The 21,673-nt window shown below is 37.1% G+C and overlaps 1 protein-coding gene across 4 annotated transcripts in view; it reads right to left on the bottom strand.

Annotated features, from left to right (window-relative positions):
* Positions 1 to 1,233: 1,233 nt before the first annotated feature.
* Positions 1,234 to 21,673, bottom strand: part of CNKSR2 (connector enhancer of kinase suppressor of Ras 2) — a 311,777-nt gene continuing 291,337 nt past the window's right edge. For all 4 annotated transcript variants that reach the window (XM_030305850.1, XM_030305851.1, XM_030305852.1 and 1 more), the window contains 2 exons: positions 5,357 to 5,553; positions 1,234 to 2,280 (listed from right to left, as the gene is read on the bottom strand). In XM_030305850.1, the coding sequence (XP_030161710.1) occupies positions 2,065 to 2,280; positions 5,357 to 5,553 (413 nt within the window). In that variant the 3' untranslated portion in view covers positions 1,234 to 2,064. The remainder of the gene's footprint in view (positions 2,281 to 5,356; positions 5,554 to 21,673) is intronic.

Genomic DNA, 21,673 nt, shown 5'->3' with positions numbered 1-21,673 from the left:
CTAAGCTAGTCACGAGTCTTTTAAAATTCATTAGTTTAATTTTTACCATTTAAAACAACAGAGCTGACTTTACAAAGGTAAAAGCTGCTTAGTAGCAACACAACTAGTCTTTCCATCAACTGCTCGTTGTTTACAGGGTACAACCTTGCTGCTGTATCCATGACACATCCATCAGGTACAGATATTTTTAAGTGAATGTACACATTTGGTCTAGTAAACATCAACAAGTCTAAACACCTGTAACAAGCACACTTCATTTTAGGACAAGAGGTTTTTGTTTTTTTACATATACAAAATTCCACAAATTTAATGTACGTCAATATCCATGCAGTAAATAAATGTTTTTACAAATAGTTTTTTTAAATGATAAAAATATTACACTAGACCCCAAATTCCATACAAACATTAATACATGATTTCTCATCCATTTTGACTAAATATAGGATTACTGAAAATGTGCTGTAGAAAGGCCACTCTCCTGTACAGTGTGCAAAGTCTGCAAAACGATAGTGATTCAATGTTGATTTCAAAAGCAAAGAAAATGATCCCTGCTGTGGAGTTTTTACTTCCTCCCCTACAGCAAAAAATATTCACTGGCATATATCTGAACTCTTAGAGATGAAAGTACATTCACTGAGCTGTACAGGCAACAGTATAAAGCTGATTAGAAGTAGATTTAGGATATAGAATAGTAAAGGAGGGCCCCTTCCTCCTCCTAAAAAAACAGCAAATTGTGACTTGTACGTTATGCAGCCAGACACTAAAAAGCAGCACAGTCATTATCATGCTGTGATCACTTTCAAAAATGAGATACTTATAAATGGAAATATGTGAAGAGTACTTTTTCGTAGACTTCATCCACTCTACAGAACAATTCATGAAGCTAGGAAGAACCTCTATAAATTCTTTCTCTCATGTAATTCATTGTAATATATCTCTGAATGACCCTCATCCTCTTGCTCCTCAGGAGAGAGGCACATTTTTATTTTTCAACATTGTTTTCATATTAGAACACACACCAGCCTGTAACTAAACATATTTTACTCCCCTGCTTGAAGTATAATTATGTAAGCTTAATTAATGGACTAGGGGGAAAATTGGAAAAATAACTGGAAAGTTGAGTCATTTCAGTTTATACCTTGTTTTTTAGGAGCTGGAGTTTAAAAACATGAGTTTGGGCTAAAATTATATATATATATATATATATATATATATATATATATATATATCTTAGCTGCCTTTCTGGGTGAATTAGCTGTGTTTTAAAAAAATCCACTCTCAAATTCCTCTGTACACAATCAGCATTTCATCACTACAAAAATAAAGGAAGATTTAAACCAAGAAAATAAAGCAGCTCTATCTTCAATTTTGGTCTTAGTTACAAAAACATCTTACAAAGCTTTGCCCTGATACACCATTAAGTGTCCCCATAGATTTGGAATAATACTTCCATTAACCAGCTTTCACAAGTTAATAGACTATTAAGACGAATATTAGATACCTGAACTTTTCTTATGTTGATGCTCTTCTATTTTGCTTAACTCTTGTATGCACATCTACATTTCACAAAAATAAAACTACAGCATTAAACTTTGTGCAATGTTTAAGAAAATTCTTAGAACATTTTAATAAATATAAAAAAGGTTTAAATTCTTTCCCACCCACAAGGATGTCTGCACCTGAAAAAGTGTGATTTACTTTTGAAGTCTTGTTTATATAAAATTAACTTAAAGGGAGAAAAGATGACCTTATATAGAAAACTGCCTTTTTGTGGTTTTACTACTTGAAGACCACCTGTCTTCAGAGTTATTTGCAAAAGTTAATTTTAAGTCATTGAAGACAGTTGATTTTGCACATGGTAAACATAAGCTGAGCACTAATTGCATATAAAATATACAAATGCTCATTAAAGACAGTGGTATAATGACCATATATGGTTTGTTTCATGTAGTTTGGTAACATTAAAGTATAGCTCGTCAAGTGTCCCACACACTGATATAAAACTACCTCATATACTTATTCAAAGTACCAAAAGGTACCAGATGGCCAGAGGGCAGAATACACTTACACATGAGTTTCAATGTATGAGTGAGTGTGTGCGAGAGAGGAAGTGATTACATCTACTTCAGAAGAAATACTTAATGGGTCATTTGAGGTGGTGTTTTGACAGATATCCAAGAAAAGATCGAGGTACATCTGCTTCCATTGTTGGAATTCTTTAGATGTCAAGTCTGGATTGTCTAGGACTTTATCAATAATGGCTACTTCCCCTTCTCTGGCCTGAAAAGCAAAAGGATTCAACAGTTAAGTTGGGTACAGACTTTTGTTCAAGTTTAAAATAAAAAGTTAATATGTAAATATTAAGAAGCCCATATGACACAGTTCTGGTTTGCTCAAACCCAGCTATTTATAATCAAGTCCTAGTGTACTTTTTTCTACACCCAAGGTATGCCTATATTGCCCACTGTGTGTGGTTAAATTTTTAATCTTGGCCAGTCTTGTTTCCTGTCTCTGCCTATGGAAACCTTCCTCATTCTTTGAGAGCTGGTACAAATGCCTCTCATTTCTTAAAACTTTCCTTCAACAATGGGAAAAAAAGGTTTTCTCCCTCATTTATGTCCTCCTGACACTTTATCAGTGCCACTGAGTGGACTTCTCTCACATTCTGTCTTGAGTTAGTCTTGCACTGTTCTGTCTCTCCTGCCAGATGGTTAGCTCCTCATTCTTGCATGAGAGAAGGCATGGCCCTTCTGTCACTACAAATACATAATTCTTGTTGTATGAACATCATGACTGCTTTCCTGTAGCAATGGGGGTCTGCGATGCAAAGTAGCCCTCCCTTCTCAGCTGGGGCCGGTTCTCAGCTGAAGAATGAGCTCCATCATGAGAGAACTCAGTACAGCACAGCTATCACCTGTGGGAGAAGTGAGTCTTCCAGGTGGGAAGGGGGATGGAAGATGAGGGAGTGAGACAGTCTGAGAAGCTGAGGCTTGTCTTTAAAAAATTTTTTTTTCAAGCATTTATTGGAACACCTGGGTGGCTCAGTTGGTTAAAGCGTTGGACTTCAGCTCAGGTCATGATCTTGAGGTTAGTGAGTTCGAGCCCCAGGTTGGACTCTGTACTGACAGCTCAGAGCCTGGAGGCTGCTTCAGATTCTGTGTCTCCCTCTCTCTCTGCTCCCCCCAACTCTCTTTCTCAAAAATAAACATTAAAAATTTTAAAATAAAATGTTTATTTTTATTTATATTTTTCTAATTTGTTTTAAATTTTATTTATTTTTAAAATTTACATTCTAGTTTGACATATAGTGGAAAATGTTTATTTTAGAGAGGGAGAGAGCACAAGCAGGGTAGGGACAGAGAGAGAGGGGGACAGAGAATCCGAAGCAGGCTCCACGCTGTCAGCACAAAGCCGGACCGGGGGCTCTATCCCACAAACCATGAGATCATGATTTGAGCCAAAGTCAGAAGCTCAACCGACTGAGTCACCCAGGCACCTGCCAGGCGTCCCATAAGTCCCCCAGGCACCCCGTAAGGCCTGTCTTTTAAGGGCTCAAGGAAGAGATAGGGAAGTCTAGGGAATGTTCTTCAGGAGGTGGGTAGGGAGAGCTGGGAAGGAAAGATAGCAAGGTGCCTAAGCAGTTGTTCCAGTTCCAGGTGGGGACAATGGGGCTGCAGCTGAGGATGTTGGGAGTCGTCCTGTGCTTGGGGAGGCAGGTCTGTTACAATTCCAGGGACTACACAGTCTATGGCCATACCACCCTGAACGCACCCTGATCTCGGAAGCTAAGGAGGGTCGGGCCTGGTTAGTAGTTGGATGGGAGACAATTCTAGGGACTACACACATCCAAGGTTGCTTGGGCAGTTATCCTTCCCTAATGGGAGATTTGCATTCTCTGTTAATTTCCCACACTGCAAAGTATAGGGCTTCCTAGTTTGGTTTTATCAATGAGGGGCATTTTTTTACACCGACTTTTCATCATCTTTACCCCAGAGAGTGGAGCACAGCGTCACATACCTAGCGATGCACCAATACTCAATGAACTGAACACTGGCAGGAGCTCAAACTCTTTGCTACTGGAAGTAAATATTTTTAGGGAATCCAGAGCGTAAAAGACAGGGGTGAGGTGCTTAGAAAGAAAGACAGAAGCAAGTCTTTAAAATATGTAAGCCCGAACTGCTTCAAAATGCCTGTCTGCTTTCGCAACTAGACAGTTTGGATCTGAATGGGGTGGGGTGCTCTATAAGGTGGGAGGGTGGGGTTATCTTTCGAGTAGGGCTGGTTAGCAGAATTATTCTTATGAATATTACAGCTCTTTTTAAAATTCTGCTCTTAGTTACCAAAAGGCTATTAAGTTGTCCCACGGATTTCCAGTAGTGTTTGCATGAATACCAACTGAAAGCTAATTTACTCTGAAAACTTGGCTGCTTGCTTCTGGAAACTTTTTCAAATCATGCATTTTCTATTTTGTTTCTCTCTTTCGTACTCATCTATGCTTTAAAATCACAAAACCACAGCAGTATACTATGAATCTGAAATATTTCCCAAAGGAGTCCTCTGACCTTTTGTTTCCTGAGATTACTGTACTACATACTCTGTATGGTAGTTCTTTTCTGTTTTTGATTTTTCAAGGGCGCAAGGCCTGCTTATGGAGAGTTTTTGTACAGCAGGCCCTGTCCCCTCATATACACTCACAGTGAGGGGGCTCTGTTTTCTGCCTCCTTCAATTTCCTGCCTCTCTGCTCCTCTCTCTCCACTACCTCCTCCCCACTATGGGGGTGGTATAATAAAGAGACTGGAGATAATGTAAGCACTTACGGAAATGCAGAATAAGAAAGTAACATGTGAGCTGGGAACTGATAGCGTAAACAGAACAATTATAAAATTTCTATATGGAACATGAATCACTGTGGCTTCACTCCAAATGTGCTGCAGGAGATAGGCACCAAATATCTCAAAGCCTTTTAGTGCCCACTATTGCATTCTGCATGCATGCTGTGTTCTTTTAATAACTATATTAATAACTACATGGCAAATTTATCTTAGGAAAATGAAAGACTGAGGAATAACACCAGCCTCACATTTTTGAAAAAAATTTAATTACATCCTGTTTTCTCTGAGAATTAAGTCAAATAACATTTAGCCAATGCTTTGATATGATAATGAAAAGTTAAGGTTACTTCCTCTTTATGCACTTACTACCCTATAGGAACAGCTCAGTTTCAGGTTCTTCCTGTTTACTTGCTGTCCACTCCACCTCCCCATTTAGTATTTCTTCATTTAGAGTATCTGGTAATCCACTGACTTCAAGAATGAATATCTTGAAAGGAATTTCTCTTTCCATTTCATATCTTACCTTTAAAGTGCTTTTGAGAATTCTCAGCCTGTGTAGTTTTTCATTCATCACAGGGTCATTACATCTCTTTATAAATGATAGCTTGTATTCCATCTTGGTTGAAATGCGATGTTCTCCCAGTGGTGACAGACTGGCTTGCTCCAATGCCCTGTATAAATCTTGCAATGAATCTCCTAACTTTTCTTCCCTACTTTCACCTGCAATGTGCAAAAAAAGAGAGAAATGAATCTGGTGTAATGAACACTTATCGGATACTCCAAAAATCTACTAAAAAAAAAATCCAAACCATTTGAGAAACAGAATAATGAATGATTGGGAAAACACTCTATTACATTAAAAAAAAAACCCACAGCTGCTAGTTATAGTGGGTAAAATTTTTAAAATGGTCAAATAATAAGATGTTTGATTAACAAAATATCTCTTAATAGCAAATCACCATACATATCTTGAGTCCATTAAGTTCAAAGATAGAGTACAAAAGGTACACAACACAGAAACAATCCTGCACATAATTTAATATTTTAACACATTAGTGAATATCCCTTATCATTATACTGAGAAGCACAGAAGTGCTGATTAATAGAGCTCTCCTGGTTTAGCAATACTGAATGAGCTGGTTTTTACATTTTTCCAGACTGCATAAGATGGAATGGCATTCACTGGAGTATATTTGATTATAAAAATCTTCCAATAGTGTACCATAGAAGATCATTAGGTTTCATGTGACTGCCATAGTAATGCCTGCCACATTGTAAATACAGTAAATTATCATATATTACCATTAAAAATATTGCTTTAATTAAAATGAAATATGAGAATATGTTTATGTGCAAATGTAAGGAAAAATCTGGCACATACTAAGAGAAGCTACGTAGCATTTGTAATATCTGGGAGGAAAATACTGCAATTAAATATTTTTGAGAAAAAAAATTAGAGACTGGTTCAGGAAAGGAACTTAGATCTATCTGAATAAATCAAACTCCCATCTTCTTCTTTAATTGCCTGAATACTGGTGTCATATCTTTCTCAACAATGATAAAGATAAACTCGGATTTTGCTTTGAGTGGTAGACAGGATTAGGGCTATATTACATTTCCTTTAATAGAGAGCCAAAGAATCCTATTTGAGGAATACTAATTATATTGGCTCAAGGAGTAAATATGGAATGTTGTTCATTCTACCATGGTCCATATGAATATTTTAGGTTTGCTGACCTAGTTAAAAAAAAAATGGACTCTCTAATTGCTAATTGATAACAATACTAGTTAACACTTGTATGTGCCGGGCAGAAGGGTAAATGATTAACATTCATGATCTCTTTTAATTTTCACAATACTGAGAGTAGATGTATTTGGTTTTCATTTTACAGCAGGGAAGCACCTTGCTCAAGGACATACTTAGGAAGTGTAAATGGTGGAGCCAGAATTGCAACTGGGTAGTCTAGCTCCAGAATCCATGATTTTAACAAGAATTCTACACTGCCAATTTTGCCAGTGTTCATTTCAACTGTGTATTTAACAGTAGGTGTTGATGAATTTGTGAGGATTCCTTAAAAAGGAGCATTCTAAAAAAATGTTTGAGAGTGTACCTAAAGTGCCCCCAAAGTCCATAAACACAGTACCTTAACTTGAAAGGATCACCTTTAGGGTTAAAAAATAGCTTCATTTCAGTTTCATACTCAAATTTTGGCGCTACTGCTGAGGTTAGCAACTAATGGTAGGTATGGTTATTGAGTCTTTCCATTAGAAAGTTCCTTGTTATCATCAGCACATGCTATCATTAATTCCTCTATAACGAATTTTTAACTTCCTAATCATGTACCTAAATTAAAACTATGAAAATACAAAAGCCCCTTTAAACAACAGCTTTTTAATTCTCTGTTGGCTCATCCTTGAATGTCTGCAACACCTAGAGGATTTCGAGGGATGGGTGAGTGGAGGACTGCGAAAAGGAGGGAATTGCTTTGTGGGTTAAGAACAAGATGAAAGTAATATGGGGAATTATGACTGAGAATGGTTTGGAGCCAGGAAGGCACAAAATCATAAGGTCATACAGAGTAACTAAATGGGAGTTGTAAAAACAAGGATATATTTGAACAGCATAATTCCATTTCATAAAATCACAGGCCAGGAAAGGACCCCAAGGAATTAGTTAGTAGTCCTCATTCTTTTTGCCTCAGGGCAAGACTGCATCTAAAGCCAGATGTAATTTCGTAGAGCTGGGGTGAGGGGGGATGGAAGGCCTGACTTATGTGAATTACAGTAGTCAATGTATCAGGTGGCCTACTGTATTATTAGTTTTTCAGTTTTTGAAAGAATATGAAGAAAAAAAGGGATTCAGATGAGAGTTTCAGGATTTAAGGGAGGAAGAAGTATTTTTACATTTTATAGAGTAAATTTTTATTATACAATAACCTTCCATAGTAGCTAATACTATAGCACATATATATTTTCTTTAAAAACATTCTTACCCAGTATTCTTTGTCCCCAGTTCTTAAAGTTTGTGGAATACTGGGCTAGGGAACTGATTTTTTTTGGTAAAATTTCAATGTGGTTTTACTTTAAGGGTAAATAAAGATTTCATATTAAAAAGTGACAAACACAGCTATTAAATAAATAAAAATGGAAAGTTTTTTCCCCCTTCTTGCTGTTAAGGGGGAAAAAGCATTTAAGCAAAGGACAACATAATTTTGCGAAGAATCTGGTTTGACAGCTGTTAAGAAGAATTGAATATAGATTTATCTTTGGGCAGCACATTTGAACAAGGAATCACAATGAGACGGAACACAGAAACATTTCCAAGTATATTAAGGGAATAGTGCGGCTCCTATTAGAGATAAGTAAGGCTCCCCTCCCCCCAGTCCATACACGTCATACACATATGCAACACCACAAGACAGAGCAGTGGGATGAGAAAGGATGAGGGATTGAGATGCCAGGCTACCACAAAATGCCACCAATTACTTAACATTTTAAGACCAGACAAAGAGTCCTTTTATTGTTAAAGGACGGGGGTGAGGAGCAAAGTCACATTATAAATCTGATTCACTGTGCTCAACAGTCAAAACAACACAGAACTCAACATTCAAGACAAAAACAGACCTTTATTTTCTTTTATAATTTTCAATTGGTTTCCTTGATTTTTTTTTCTCAGATGAATAGCAATTAAGTCAATTGGAGCTACTGTTGCAGCTGAAAATATGAAAGCACCTTTATTTTCTTCTCGTTTTGCCCTCTTCTTCATCTCCTCACTTCTCTTCTGGTTTCTCTTTTTTCAACTTTGGCTTTTCTTATTCTAGAAGAGGCTTGCTTTTGAAGATGAGGCAAGAAGTTGTTGACTTCGGCTTCCCAATGGACTTGCCTTCAGTGTACCAGTTCAGCCATTTGGAGCACTGGCGGAAAACCAGCTCTTTTGCAATTTGACAGAATGTTTTCTGAAAGTTGGCAGAGTGCAGAAGACCTCATGCAAACCACAGGATGCGCATAGGAACCTTCTGCAATTCCTAATGAGGAAGTGTATCAGCTGCTACAATGGAATTTTAATTTGTATCCAATTTACTCAGGAATTCTGGGTCTACGGCAGGAATAAATTCCCTCCCAAATTTTATTTGTGGTTATTTTACAATATGCAAATTGATCCTGTGTCAGATGACATACTCTTCCACTTTTATTAAAAGCAAAGTGAACATATAAATTTCCTCTTTCCGATATAAAATTTCATTGATAGATTTGAGGATCACAATAAAGTCACTGATGGATTAAACTTGTATTCTGTGTTTGGGGGGGTCATTTCTGGCTGTGTCCTACTTGGTAGGGTTGAAAGAAGACCCCCTATTGTCTCATTTATACTCTAACTACACTATGAAATATGGTGACTCTAGGAATGTGGTATCACAACAGCTCACTGTCCGGCGGTCTCAGGTGGCATGTGACTTCCAGGTGGTGATAAAGAAAAGTTCAAGGAAAAATATTAGCTAATGCAAAATAATACGTTGTTGGAACTTTCTTGCGAGTGGCTTATTAGCAGATGATAATGCATTTCTCATACACTGAAAGGTCTTTGGGTCGACGTATTTCCCTACATTCATGCTCAGTGGTTTCCAAACTTTTTTCATTGTGCATCTTTACCAGTTAAAACACTTCTATTGTTGATAACCTACATATATGTATTACTGTATATTAATAGATATGCATGTTATAAAAAAGACACAGAAAATAAATTCGAAAGGATGAATTATAAAACCTGAGGAGAAATTCCAATGTTTTTTCTTCCTGAACCTTAATGGCACTGCATGTACTCTCCTTCAGAGACAGACTGTGACTTTCCCGGAGCAGAATACACCTCCCTCTCATTTGCGTTCCCCATTCTTCTACCTGGCACAGTGCCTTTTGCACCCAACGTTTAAAGTGAAGTACTCCAAAGAGGGCTCCCTATCAGGTGACTGTGTAATTTTTCTGACAGTCTATTGTATAATTTCCTTCATGTTTCCTTGGTGAACGTTAAGGAGAGCATAATAGAGACTTGGAGACCTAAAATTTCATGCTGGTGTCCTTCCCGTTTCCCTGACCGTGCAATGGCAATGTTGTAAGAGAGTAAAAAATAAAAATAAAACAAAACGAAATGCATATACCAACTGGGCTCTTGAAGAACCAAGCCAACAACAGATAATCAGTTCTGGTACATGTTTTGGAAGGGAACCGTGCTCTTTTAAAATTGGACAATGATGTCCTCGTGGAAACAGTTGTTCCTTCCGCAACACAGCGGGGTAATGCAGAAAGCTGGGAAAAGCTAAGTCACAAGTGAGAGAGAAGGCTGGACATAGCAGCATTAGTCACCAGTCAGATGTGAGAGGCATTCGTTCTTGTACAGCCGCAGAGTGCTCTGAGGCTTCCAGGCTGAGGGCGTCACGTATGTGGAGTACTATTCTTGTCATGAAGGGCAATTAACATTTGCATTGAGACTCGGGAATATTTTCTGTGAATACTAATTTACTACCACGCCATAATAAACAACTTATTTATATGTAGGTGACAATTAAACGTTTAATGGGTTCAGTGTAGACAGGTTTAATGCTTCTAGGTTTTATGCTAAAGATGATTATGTATTCAGGAGTTTGCACTGTAATTTGAATTGTCTTATAATTAAATATTAGATCTCTTAATTCATGTTTTTATATAAGTCCACTAGTTATGTCTAGCATTGTAAAACTGGAGGGAGGGCAGTTTGTTATATCAGAAAAAAAAAGGCAGAAGATATTAAAAGCTGGCTTTTACTTGTTGCTCTGTACCCCACCATCCTTTTCATAATTAGAAGTAATTTATATTCTTTTAGGCAAAATAATAATGATAAAAAAAATGATTTCAAGTGAGAAAAAACTTTCTTTTAAAAGAACAGCTCGAGTGAATCCTCTTTTTAAAGAACATGTGAAGCCTATTCCTGCAAGAATGACCTTGTGCTTCATCAGAATTAAGTATAGCCCATATTAGTGTCAGTCAATCCCTTCTGCACAACATGAAAGCTTACTTCCTAAAAGATGTGACAAAAGAGACAGAACTGAAGTTTATTCTACACTTCATTCTCTAAGCATGTAATTTCTGCCAAATTGTGTGGTTTACTGCCACAAATATGACAGTGGTCAAATTTTCAGGGCACTACAGTAGTTTTTATGATGAATAGTACAGATGGCAAAATCTTGGTGTCCTTGGCATTGATATATTGATCCAAAAGGAAGGTTCTTTGAAGGACAATCACAAACATAAATGACAGATTATAGATTTGCCCATAGGATATAGAAAATTTAACTAGTAGAGACATGTAGGTCAAAGTACCTTGCTCTCAGATGGGAATTCATAAAGGGGACAGTTTAAAACCAAAGCTAAGAGATGATTATATTAAAAAATCAATGTGGAGTCACCATATTCCTTAACGAGAAAAAACTAAAATTTTTCTTATCATAACAATTTACCATGACTTAAACAGAGAGAATGACCCAAGAAAATCCCACTAATATTAGATGCCAACAAAAAGCTTTTCAATGGATTTCTTCATACCACAACCATCATTTTTACATATACTTAAAAAACACATTAAAATGGTTAGAGCACAGAGGCAAGTGTAAGGCAGATCAATGTGATTTTATTCACAACACAAATTCCATTTGTGGGAAAGAAGCATAGATTTCTCCTCTTTGGAAAGATATTTACTATCAAGCATACTTAGCAAATTATTTAGCTATCTAAAAAGATTTGATACCAATTGGTCATATTTTTATTTTTAAGTAATTTATATTTTTACAGGTATTCACATTATGCAATACCACACACTGCGGTGACAGGAAGGAAAAAAAACATTTCCAAATACAATGTTAAATTATTTGTTCATTGCACAGTATGAAATATCCATTAATTAGCATTGAAATTATTACAGAGTGTCTTAATCCAACTAAATTAAGGAAATTTCACATCTACTACAGAAGAAAAATAAGCATTATTGAGCCATAGGGGACCCAGTTACATAGTATTAAATAATATCTGCAGCTAGTTCGAAAGACATCCAGACAAAATACTTTTTCAAAAGTGAGAACCACAGCCTACAGATTTGGAAAATTTTACAGAAAAAGAATAGCTCATGCCTGTCCTATGAGGCAACACCATTTGTATACAAGTGCCAAGAAATAAGGAGAAAGTTAGGATTTTAGCTGAGGAATCTAATAAAGCCTGGCATGAGGAATTTTCTTCATTAGTGTCACCGAAAGCAGTCTCTGTGTTGCACCTGAATACACTTTATAATAGAATAAACATAGTAAATTTCAGAGCAGGTTGTGTATACCTTGCCTTAATAGATTACACTTAATTTAGTACAATACAGCACGTCAAGTTTTAAAAATGCAAAATACACTTAATACACAGAATTTGCTTCCTCGCTTTGTCTTAAAGAGGCCACCAAAGAGTCCGTTAAATAGCCAGGGTTGTCTAGTTATCGGAGCTGATCCCTCTCCTTTCCTGGTGTCAGGAGAACACAACTGAGGTGTCACGACACACAGCCCTTCCCCGGTCAGTACCCTTCCCCTTCTGTTCTCCCATAGAAACGGCAGTTTTCTGTCACTGTGCTCCATCTTGATAGGCTTTGATCTTACGCTAGTCCCAGTGTAGGAAGCTTGCATTCTTCTTAAGAGTGGCCTGCCCCTCTTAATATCCCTTTAGGGAGGCCCCCAATCCAAAACACTTGATGATCTAACCTTTTTTAAAAGTCATTTTTCTGTTATAAACAGCAAGGACGAGGCCATTTTAGTTGCTTGCAAGAGGTTGATGTTGAGTCTGCGCCGTGCCGACTCTCTCCGATCTAAATTCTCTAAACATTAGCTTATCAATCTGTGAGTCCAATGGGTTGAGTGCCAACAGAAGTGGATCCGATTTGGCATGGAGAGGTTCTACCAACTCTCGCAGTGTATTAGCCTAATATGATAAAGCAGTGATACAATATGATGAAAGACCTGCGAGTGCCATTATTATTTCCAAAGCACATTAGTATTTGTATTAGAAATACCATCATGCAATACCCATGAAGAGAAAAGAGAAAAAAATGGCTAGAATTGCATATGGTTTTAATACTATCATGTCTTTCTGTTGGCATGCAAGTCTACTTGGCCATAAATGGGACAATTTTTGTTTTTACGCTTGGTTATTTGGAAATGCCAATCTTATGTATACAAAATAATACACAGCGCAGATACATCTTTTCCCACTTCTATACTTGTATATGCACATATATAATTGTAATCAGAAAAGTTTAGGGTAAAAGTATGCTCCATACACATTTAAAATGATCAGTCTTTCAAGAAAATTCAACTGTATTTCTATATGAGATCTTTCCTCGAATTCATCCAATCAAGAAGCATGAGGAAAAATTTTCTGGTCTGCTTTCTACCTAACTGCCCTAATATATATGCTACATGTGTTCATCAGTATGGCTCCAATGAGGAGGCTGCATGCTGACCAATACAAAGTGGAGAGAAATGAAAAGCTCTAACAGGGTAAACACGATGAAATGGTGACTTTACACCTGAGCATTAGCCACATGCCAAGGAATTAAGAAACAACAAAAGACCAAAATTTCTGAGTGACCTGGGAAACTAAGAACAATAAGGATAACATAAACTGTAGTCTTTTTTAGTTCATTTTATTTTGGGTTTTGGGGAATCCAAATATTATCATCAGGCACAAATCAGCCATATTTTTTCTTTCTAGCCTGAGGCAGATTTTTATCTCCAGAATCCTATAGCATCCTTTTTTGAGTTATATTAAGAAGAAGGAACAAAGTGGGAGAGGGAACAGATAAAGCATGTTGCTCATTATTACCTCCCTTAGAATGGGAAGGGAACATGTTGCCCATAGCACAGTATCTAGATAACAGAATACAGCTATTTTTTTTAAGTAGGCTTCACACCCAGCATGAGCCTGAACTCATGACTCTGAGGTCAAGACGTGAGCTGAGATCAAGAGTCAGATGCTTAACTGACTGAGCCACCCAGGCGCCCCAGAAGAACTAATTTTTATTTTATCATATCATACCCTTCTTTTGCAGAAAAGGGCCTTGGAAGTAAGTAATCATGTAGGTCAAATGAAAGAAAAGACAATACTACAATTTGTAGAAATTATAGTACTGGAACACTAACTTTGGCTTGTTTCACTTTATTATGTTAGGTCATGGAATTGCAAACAGCAAAATCAGAGGCAATCTAACCTTGAGCACAAGGCCATTTCCAAATTTAAACTGTTCTTAATTTGTCTATGCAATTCAAACAGTTTCTAAGTTGTTGTTTTGAACACATCCTTCTTTCCCCCTCAGAAACAGTGTTACATGACAGGTTCAATTTCCTTGTGCATCTAACTAATAGTTAAATTTAGTTCACACTAAACCTGAACCAGAGTCCTGGTAATTAAGTCACATTTGGTTACATTTGTGACATTGTTTCTATAGGATTGCTGAAATCTACTCCCAGATACTGGAAACACCTCATGGGAGCACCTTGCCACAGTGCAGGATGGTGGGGGAAGAAGGATGGCTACTTCAAATGGTTATAGGACCACCTGGCTGACTCGGTTGATTTTGGCTCAAGTCATGATCCCACGGTCGGGATCAAGCCCCCATGTTGGGCTTGGCTTGGGATTCTTTCTCTCTTTCTTTCCTTCTGCCCTCCCCTCTCTAAAACAAAACAAAACAAAACAAAACAAAACAAAACAAAACAAAACAAAACGAAACAAAAACAAATGGCTACAGCTAGTTCCCAGTCAGTATACATTAGCATAAAAGATAACTCCTTAGGGCAAGATGTTTATTCAACTAGCAGTGGTCAGGACCATTGGCTACCAAATCTTAGGGCTGGAGATTTGCTTATTAAACACAGATTTCTGGGCCCTACCCCTAATCTACTGTATCAGAATTTCTGGGTATGGAACTATGGAACTCAAGAATCTGTGTTTTAAGGAAGCAACCCTGGTGATTCTTGTACCCAGTGTAGTTTGTGACCTCCTGCTTCAGGACAGGCACAGAGGGATGGGCTATACTGTTAGTAGGGCTGTTTGAGTAATGGCAATTTTGTACTGCATATACAAGTAGTCTGTAAGTCATAAGTTCTACAACTATAACACTGTGTATCAAAGCTCAAACAACTTTAAGGTTTTTGCTGAGGAACTGGATGCAAATGTCTTGGTCTACAGAGAATACAGGAAGATTTGGAAAACGGCTTGAATAAATTCTTTAAAACTTAAATTTTATGTAGTGTCAAATAGCTTATTTTAATTTTTGAGGCAAACAGAACAACTATAAAGATACTTCCAGACTCCAGCCCACTGAATGAACTGTACATCTGTGCATTCTGAATCTCCAGTATAAGAAGCAACGGCAGGCAGATCAGTTATGATGGACTAGTACATGGTTAATCTACGTGAAATCTCTAAAATACAAAATGAACCCACTTCATAAATGATACTGCTCCACATAGGCCTATCTTGGACTTCTGTAAATCTCATACTTTAACTTTTTCAAGTCCTTTTCTGATTCTCAACAGTATTTCCTTTTCTTTCCCTTTGTACTTTTGTGGGGCTTTCTCTCTCTCCCTATTTCTACTCTTCTTTGCAGCTGACAACTTCATTTATCCCCAAATAGTCAAAATATTCAAACCAGTTAAAACTAATTTACTATAATGAGACTATTTTTATTCTTGTTTTTTAAAGAGTAGGTGGAAATTACATGTTCTTGTAAAAAATAAAAAACCTTAAATTACATGGTTCTTGATTGGTGTTTGTTTGTTTGTTTGTTTTTGGCCAGTATCCTAACTATAAAAATATCCCCAGGGCTCTTGGGAGGGCTCAGCCAGTTAAGTGTCTAACTTCGGCTCAGGTCATGATCTCGCGGTCTATGGGTTTGAGCCCCGGGTAAGGCTCTGTGCTGATAGCTCTGAGCCTGGAGCCTGCTTCAGATTCTGTCTCTCTCTCTCTCTCTCTCTCTCTCTCTCTCTCTCTCACAAAAAATGAATAAACATTAGACAAATTTAAAAAATATTCCCTACTTCCTGCTCTTAAAATAAACTTCACTATTTAGCAAGTTTTTAAACAATTATACTTTGAAACAACAGCAACACACCTGCATCTATGTTGCTTCAAGCACATCAGTAATATTTCTTTTTGATATATTACTTAACAAATATTTATTGAACTTCCACTCATCACTGAAACCTTCAATTGTGAGGCCACCAGCCTAGATGTATAAAAAGAAACAGATTCTGTTTTACTGTTACTAAACCCCTTGAGAGATCAGAAAGGTGAACCCAGATGCGATACCATGTTGAGTCATGTATAAAATGACTTATTCCAGTCTGGATTCACCTCCTATGCAAAGCTCTTCACAGATTGTATCTATGTAGCAATTACTGAGGAGGATATTTCCTTTCCTTTTTGTTTCATAAATTTAAAAATCTCCTAAGGATTATTCAGATAATTAGCAGAAATAGAGATTCTAGAAACATAAGTTTCAGAAATGTAATCAGGCTTCTAATAGTGTACCTGCTAGGAATAGCTGATGATCCTTGAATCAAATGCCTGAGAGTTAGATTATAGGGTAAAGACATAGGCACAAGCATTTGCGAGAGAATGATTAAGTTTGAATTCAAAATAGGTGACAAAAATCTTTTCCTTAATGAATGAAAGAGAAGAAAATATGTGAAAATGGAAATAAGAAGTGCTTAAGCTTCTCAGCTTCCCAGTACTTTTCTACTTCTGGGTTCTAAGGGAAAATTTGGTTCCATCTATTCCATTATCATTGAGATTGAGGGGAAATTTAAGGGCAAAGCTACTGACTACTGGTCTTAAACTGCTAGCAGATAACAAAGGTCACCAAGTGCAGACATCCAAACAACACTGTAGAGTTCTCAGGAGAGTAGAACCGGTTTGTGTGCTTTAAAAAAATTTGTTTAACATTATTATCTGGAGCCTCACCTTTTAAATGTGTGTTCAGATTTAGGTTTTTCTTTTTGAAAAACAGGAATATCTAACACCATGAATTGATAATCAGTGATACTTTTCTCAGTGTCAGTATTGGAAAGAATGGGCTGACACCTTGGTTCAGAATGTTCGAACCAAGAGACTTGTTCATTGTGGCTTGAGTAAGTAGTATCTGTCCAAATTTTGAGAGCCTATTTTCTTGTAAAGGTTTAAGTTCAAAAAGACAGGATATCAGATTTTTAAAAAATTTCTTTGCTTATTTTTTATTTAATACCATAGGGGAAAGGAACTGGAAAGTCTTTATTTTTATTTTATGATTGAGAAGTAAAATTTTCACAACAAAGTATTCTTTTTTAAAAAAAATAAAGTGATAAGTAGTAAAATGTAATACAGTTTGTTTTTATACTTAAAGCACTTATGGAGATCTTTAAATAGCAATTCCAGGTAAAATAAAATATTTGATAAACCTAGCCACAGGCAAAACAGATAAGGAAATACTGTTTCCATATAATTAGAATGTTCCTCTAAATTGCCAAATCACAGTTCTCTCTGTGTATAATTCATCGGAGACAGTATTTCCTTATGAAAGTAGTATTTCATTGTAATGTACCTATTGCTATACTATGACATTAGAGGGCACTTAGGCTTAATTAGTTATTATGAGTATACCACTTATTTTGGCTTTTTCTACCTGCATTAAAAACCACTATCTGAAATAGAGGCACACCTAAACTACCCTTTAAATGTAAATATTAGCAATCACTGAAAAGGTCTTTTATATTTAATAGTCACAAAAGTACCTAATATGTTAATTTAGTTTGCCACCAGTTTATTTTCAATGAAGTGTCCATAGATAGTTCAGAAGAATGTACTCTGGAATTTTACCACATTATATTGTCGTCCTAAATATCACCAATCAGACTTTAAAATAGAAAATGGGAGGAATTCATTTTTATAGATACGGATTATTTAATGAGGATTTAATGGATGCCTATGGGTATGTATACTCTATCAAATGTATGGGTATGTATACTATATCAAAAGTTAGGGATAAATAAACAAACATGAGAGTCTGATTTCAAAAAGTTCATGGTGTAGTTGTATGACCTTTCTCCATTTGTCTTAAAATTTTATAGTTAAGAATTATCGGGGCGCCTGGGTGGCGCAGTCGGTTAAGCGTCCGACTTCAGCCAGGTCACGATCTCGCGGTCCGTGAGTTCGAGCCCCGCGTCGGGCTCTGGGCTGATGGCTCAGAGCCTGGAGCCTGTTTCCGATTCTGTGTCTCCCTCTCTCTCTCCCCCTCCCCCGTTCATGCTCTGTCTCTCTCTGTCCCAAAAATAAAATAAACGTTGAAAAAAAAAATTAAAAAAAAAAGAATTATCAATAAAATAAAGTTCTACTTTATTATATATATATATATACACATATATGTTATATATATATATACACACACATACATGTATACAGACTCAATTATATGACTATAATTATACAATTGTCCTAATAATGTATATTATATGTAATCATAATATATATAATTACATTAATAACATTGTATGGATATATTAATTTTAATTGATAAATACAATTGGAATACATAGAAAGTAAAAAATACTCAAAATTTAGGGCACATTTAAAGAAGACAAATAAAACATAACTGTATATATGTATGTGCTGAGTTCCGATGCTTACAACAGACTTCAAAACTGAAGGGGATCATAAAATGCCAACCCAAAATATGCCACTTTGGCATAAGGATTGTTTTGAGCTGAAGGTAATTAAGAAGTTGTAAACACGGGGCGCCTGGGTGGCGCAGTCGGTTAAGCGTCCGACTTCAGCCAGGTCACGATCTTGTGGTCCGTGAGTTCGAGCCCCGCATCAGGCTCTGGGCTGATGGCTCAGAGCCTGGAGCCTGTTTCCCATTCTGTGTCTCCCTCTCTCTCTGGCCCTCCCCCGTTCATGCTCTGTCTCTCTCTCTGTCCCAAAAATAAATAAACGTTGAAAAAAAAAATTAAAAAAAAAAAAAAGAAGGAGTAAACATAGAAAGACCTTTGGCTGTTCCCTGATCTGCCTAAAAGCAGGACATAAACTTCCCTTTGTAAAGGTGCTCTTCATCTCCTCTTCCATACCAGGAGAAGAACACCCTTATCATTGGAGAAAAAAGAAAACTGACATTAAGATGGTTTGCACAAACACACCTTACTAAAATAACCTTTATCTTCCATTATTTTCCCCCATATGTTTACTTTTCCACAATTCACAGCCTAGAAGCCCCAACCCCTTTCCTTTATCTTGTCACTTCTCTACAATTTACTGTCCTTTGTTAAAATGGTATATAAGCTTCCACGTCTAACTACCTCTTTGGGTCTTGTCTTCACTTCTTTTCTTTGAAGGCCTCTGTGCAGATAAAAATTAAAATGCTAACATAGAATAAAATGTATATTTTCTTCTGTTAATCTGTCATTAGTCAGTTTAATTTGCAGGTCCCAGGCAAAAAAAATCTAACAGGACAGAGGAGGAAAAGTTTTTTTCCTACTCTATAAAATATTGAGGTCATTTTTTAACCATTCTATACTAATTCACCCATATTTTAAAATATTTCATAGATAAAATTATTTTGAGATTATTTAAAAATCATGTTGAACTCCAATGAGATAACCTTAATAAAAAGACACCAATTCCTAGCAAATTTTTCTTTACAGCAACGTGGGTGGACGGCAGCTTATTGGCAGAATGGGTTGCTATTGCAACCTATTTTATGATTAATAATTATTTATTTTTGGGACTCATGGGTGGCTCAGTCGGTTAAGAGTCCAACTTCGGCTCGGGTCACGATCTCACGGTCCGTGAGTTTGAGCCCCGCGTCGGGCTCTGTGCTGACAGCTCAGAGCCTGGAGCCTGCTTCGGATTCTGTGTCTCCCTCTCTCTCTGACCTTCCCCCAATTCATGCTCTGTCTCAAAAATAAATAAACATCAAAAAAATAAACAAATAATTATTTATTTTAGAATAATCTCTAAAATTCTCATTTCCAGATGTAATAGCTACAGAGGTAACATAGTTGAAGTCTGAGACATGAACCCACTATAGGAAATAGACTTTTTTATACTAAATATTTTTAATTTGAGAATTTTTTTAATGGTTTATTTATTTCAGTAAGCTCTACATCCAATGTGGGGATTGAACTCAACGACCCAGAGATCAAGAGTCGTATGCTCTTCTGACTGAGCCAGGCAGGTGCCCCAATTTATGAGAATTTTCAACCTCTACTACCACCTTACATGATTATAGTAAAAGGATATAATTAAATAGGTCATATTCACTCCGGATGATAACTGGTATGAAATAGCTCAGTGGTAAGAACCGCCAATGGGGTGAGCAGGTAAATGATACTGACAACACTTCATCTGTTACTATATCTGGTCTGCCAAAATGAAAAGGCAAACTGGGGCCAACTATATCTCAATTGGTTTCTTGTCTATTTCTTTCAGTGGGTTTTCTGTAGTGCTTATAACCCTTTTAGGAAATTCTCTTTGCTACCTGATAAACACTCTAAAAAAGCAGTTCCAATCTTATCTAAACCTGAACCACTTATGTGACTGGATAGTAAAAAATGTCTTCAGAACACTGGTTATACTTCTGTGACCCAACCTATTTGATTTGCCCATCACATTTGACTTGAATGTTCCAAATTGGACATTTTGGAATAAAAGGTAAGGGTATTAAGGGTATCTGTACCTGGGGAGTGGGGGTTATAAAGATACATTTAGCATGTTCACTCCATCAGAATCTAATCAAAGTAAACAAAGGACTTTGCTCTATGGCTTCTGCCAAGTTTCTGATCAGCAAACATGATTGTGATAGATAAATTTTGATGCTATGCAAATTGTACTATTGCCTAAGCTTCTTTAGTAAGTAGGCAATCAATGGCAGAACTTTATTCTTAAAGATTTGATCCAAAATAAATGAAGACATATATATTTTTAAATTAGTAGTAACAAAGATCTTTGTGAAGTTTTGCTTTATGGAGTCTGCCCTATTCTTATTCTAATACTAAACTAATTTACTATCCTCAAAGTGTTGCCATGTTTTAAAAAATATTTCATTTTATCTTATCTTACTTTGTTTTATTTTAGAGAGACAGAACGTGAGCAGGGGAGAGGGGTAGAAGGAGAAAGAGAGACAATCCCAAGCATGCTCCATGCTCAGTGCAGAGTTCAACGTGGGGCTCCATCCCACCACCTTGGGATCATGACCTGAGCCGAAATCAAGAGTGGGACACTCAAGTGACTGAGCCACTCAGGTGCCCCAAAGTACTGCCATCTTGATATTGGTGGGATTACTTCTATTAAAAAATATCATTATCAGTTCCAGTATCATGACATCCCTTGAGACTAAGTGAGGGGAAAAAGAGGTACTGATCTGCCAAGGTGAGGAAAATATTAATTTGGGGGGGGGTAACCTGGGTGGCTTATTCGGTTAAGCTTCCAACTTTGGCTCAGGTCGTGATCTCACGGTTCATGTGTTTGAGCCATGCACCAGGTTCTCTGTCCACCGCCACCCCCCCCCACCGCCCCCTCCAGCTTGTGTGCTCACAGTCTCTCTCTCTCTCTCTCAATTATAAATAATCATTAAAAAAATAAATTCTTGGGGCGCCTGGGTGGCGCAGTCGGTTAAGCGTCCGACTTCAGCCAGGTCACGATCTCGCGGTCCGGGAGTTCGAGCCCCGCGTCAGGCTCTGGGCTGATGGCTCAGAGCCTGGAGCCTGTTTCAGATTCTGTGTCTCCCTCTCTCTCTGCCCCTCCCCCGTTCATGCTC

Source organism: Lynx canadensis, chromosome X (assembly GCF_007474595.2).
Source record: "Lynx canadensis isolate LIC74 chromosome X, mLynCan4.pri.v2, whole genome shotgun sequence".
NCBI classification, from domain to species: Eukaryota; Metazoa; Chordata; class Mammalia; order Carnivora; family Felidae; genus Lynx; species Lynx canadensis.
Note: the sequence above shows the minus strand (reverse complement) of the source record. Positions and strands in the feature narration are given on the sequence as shown.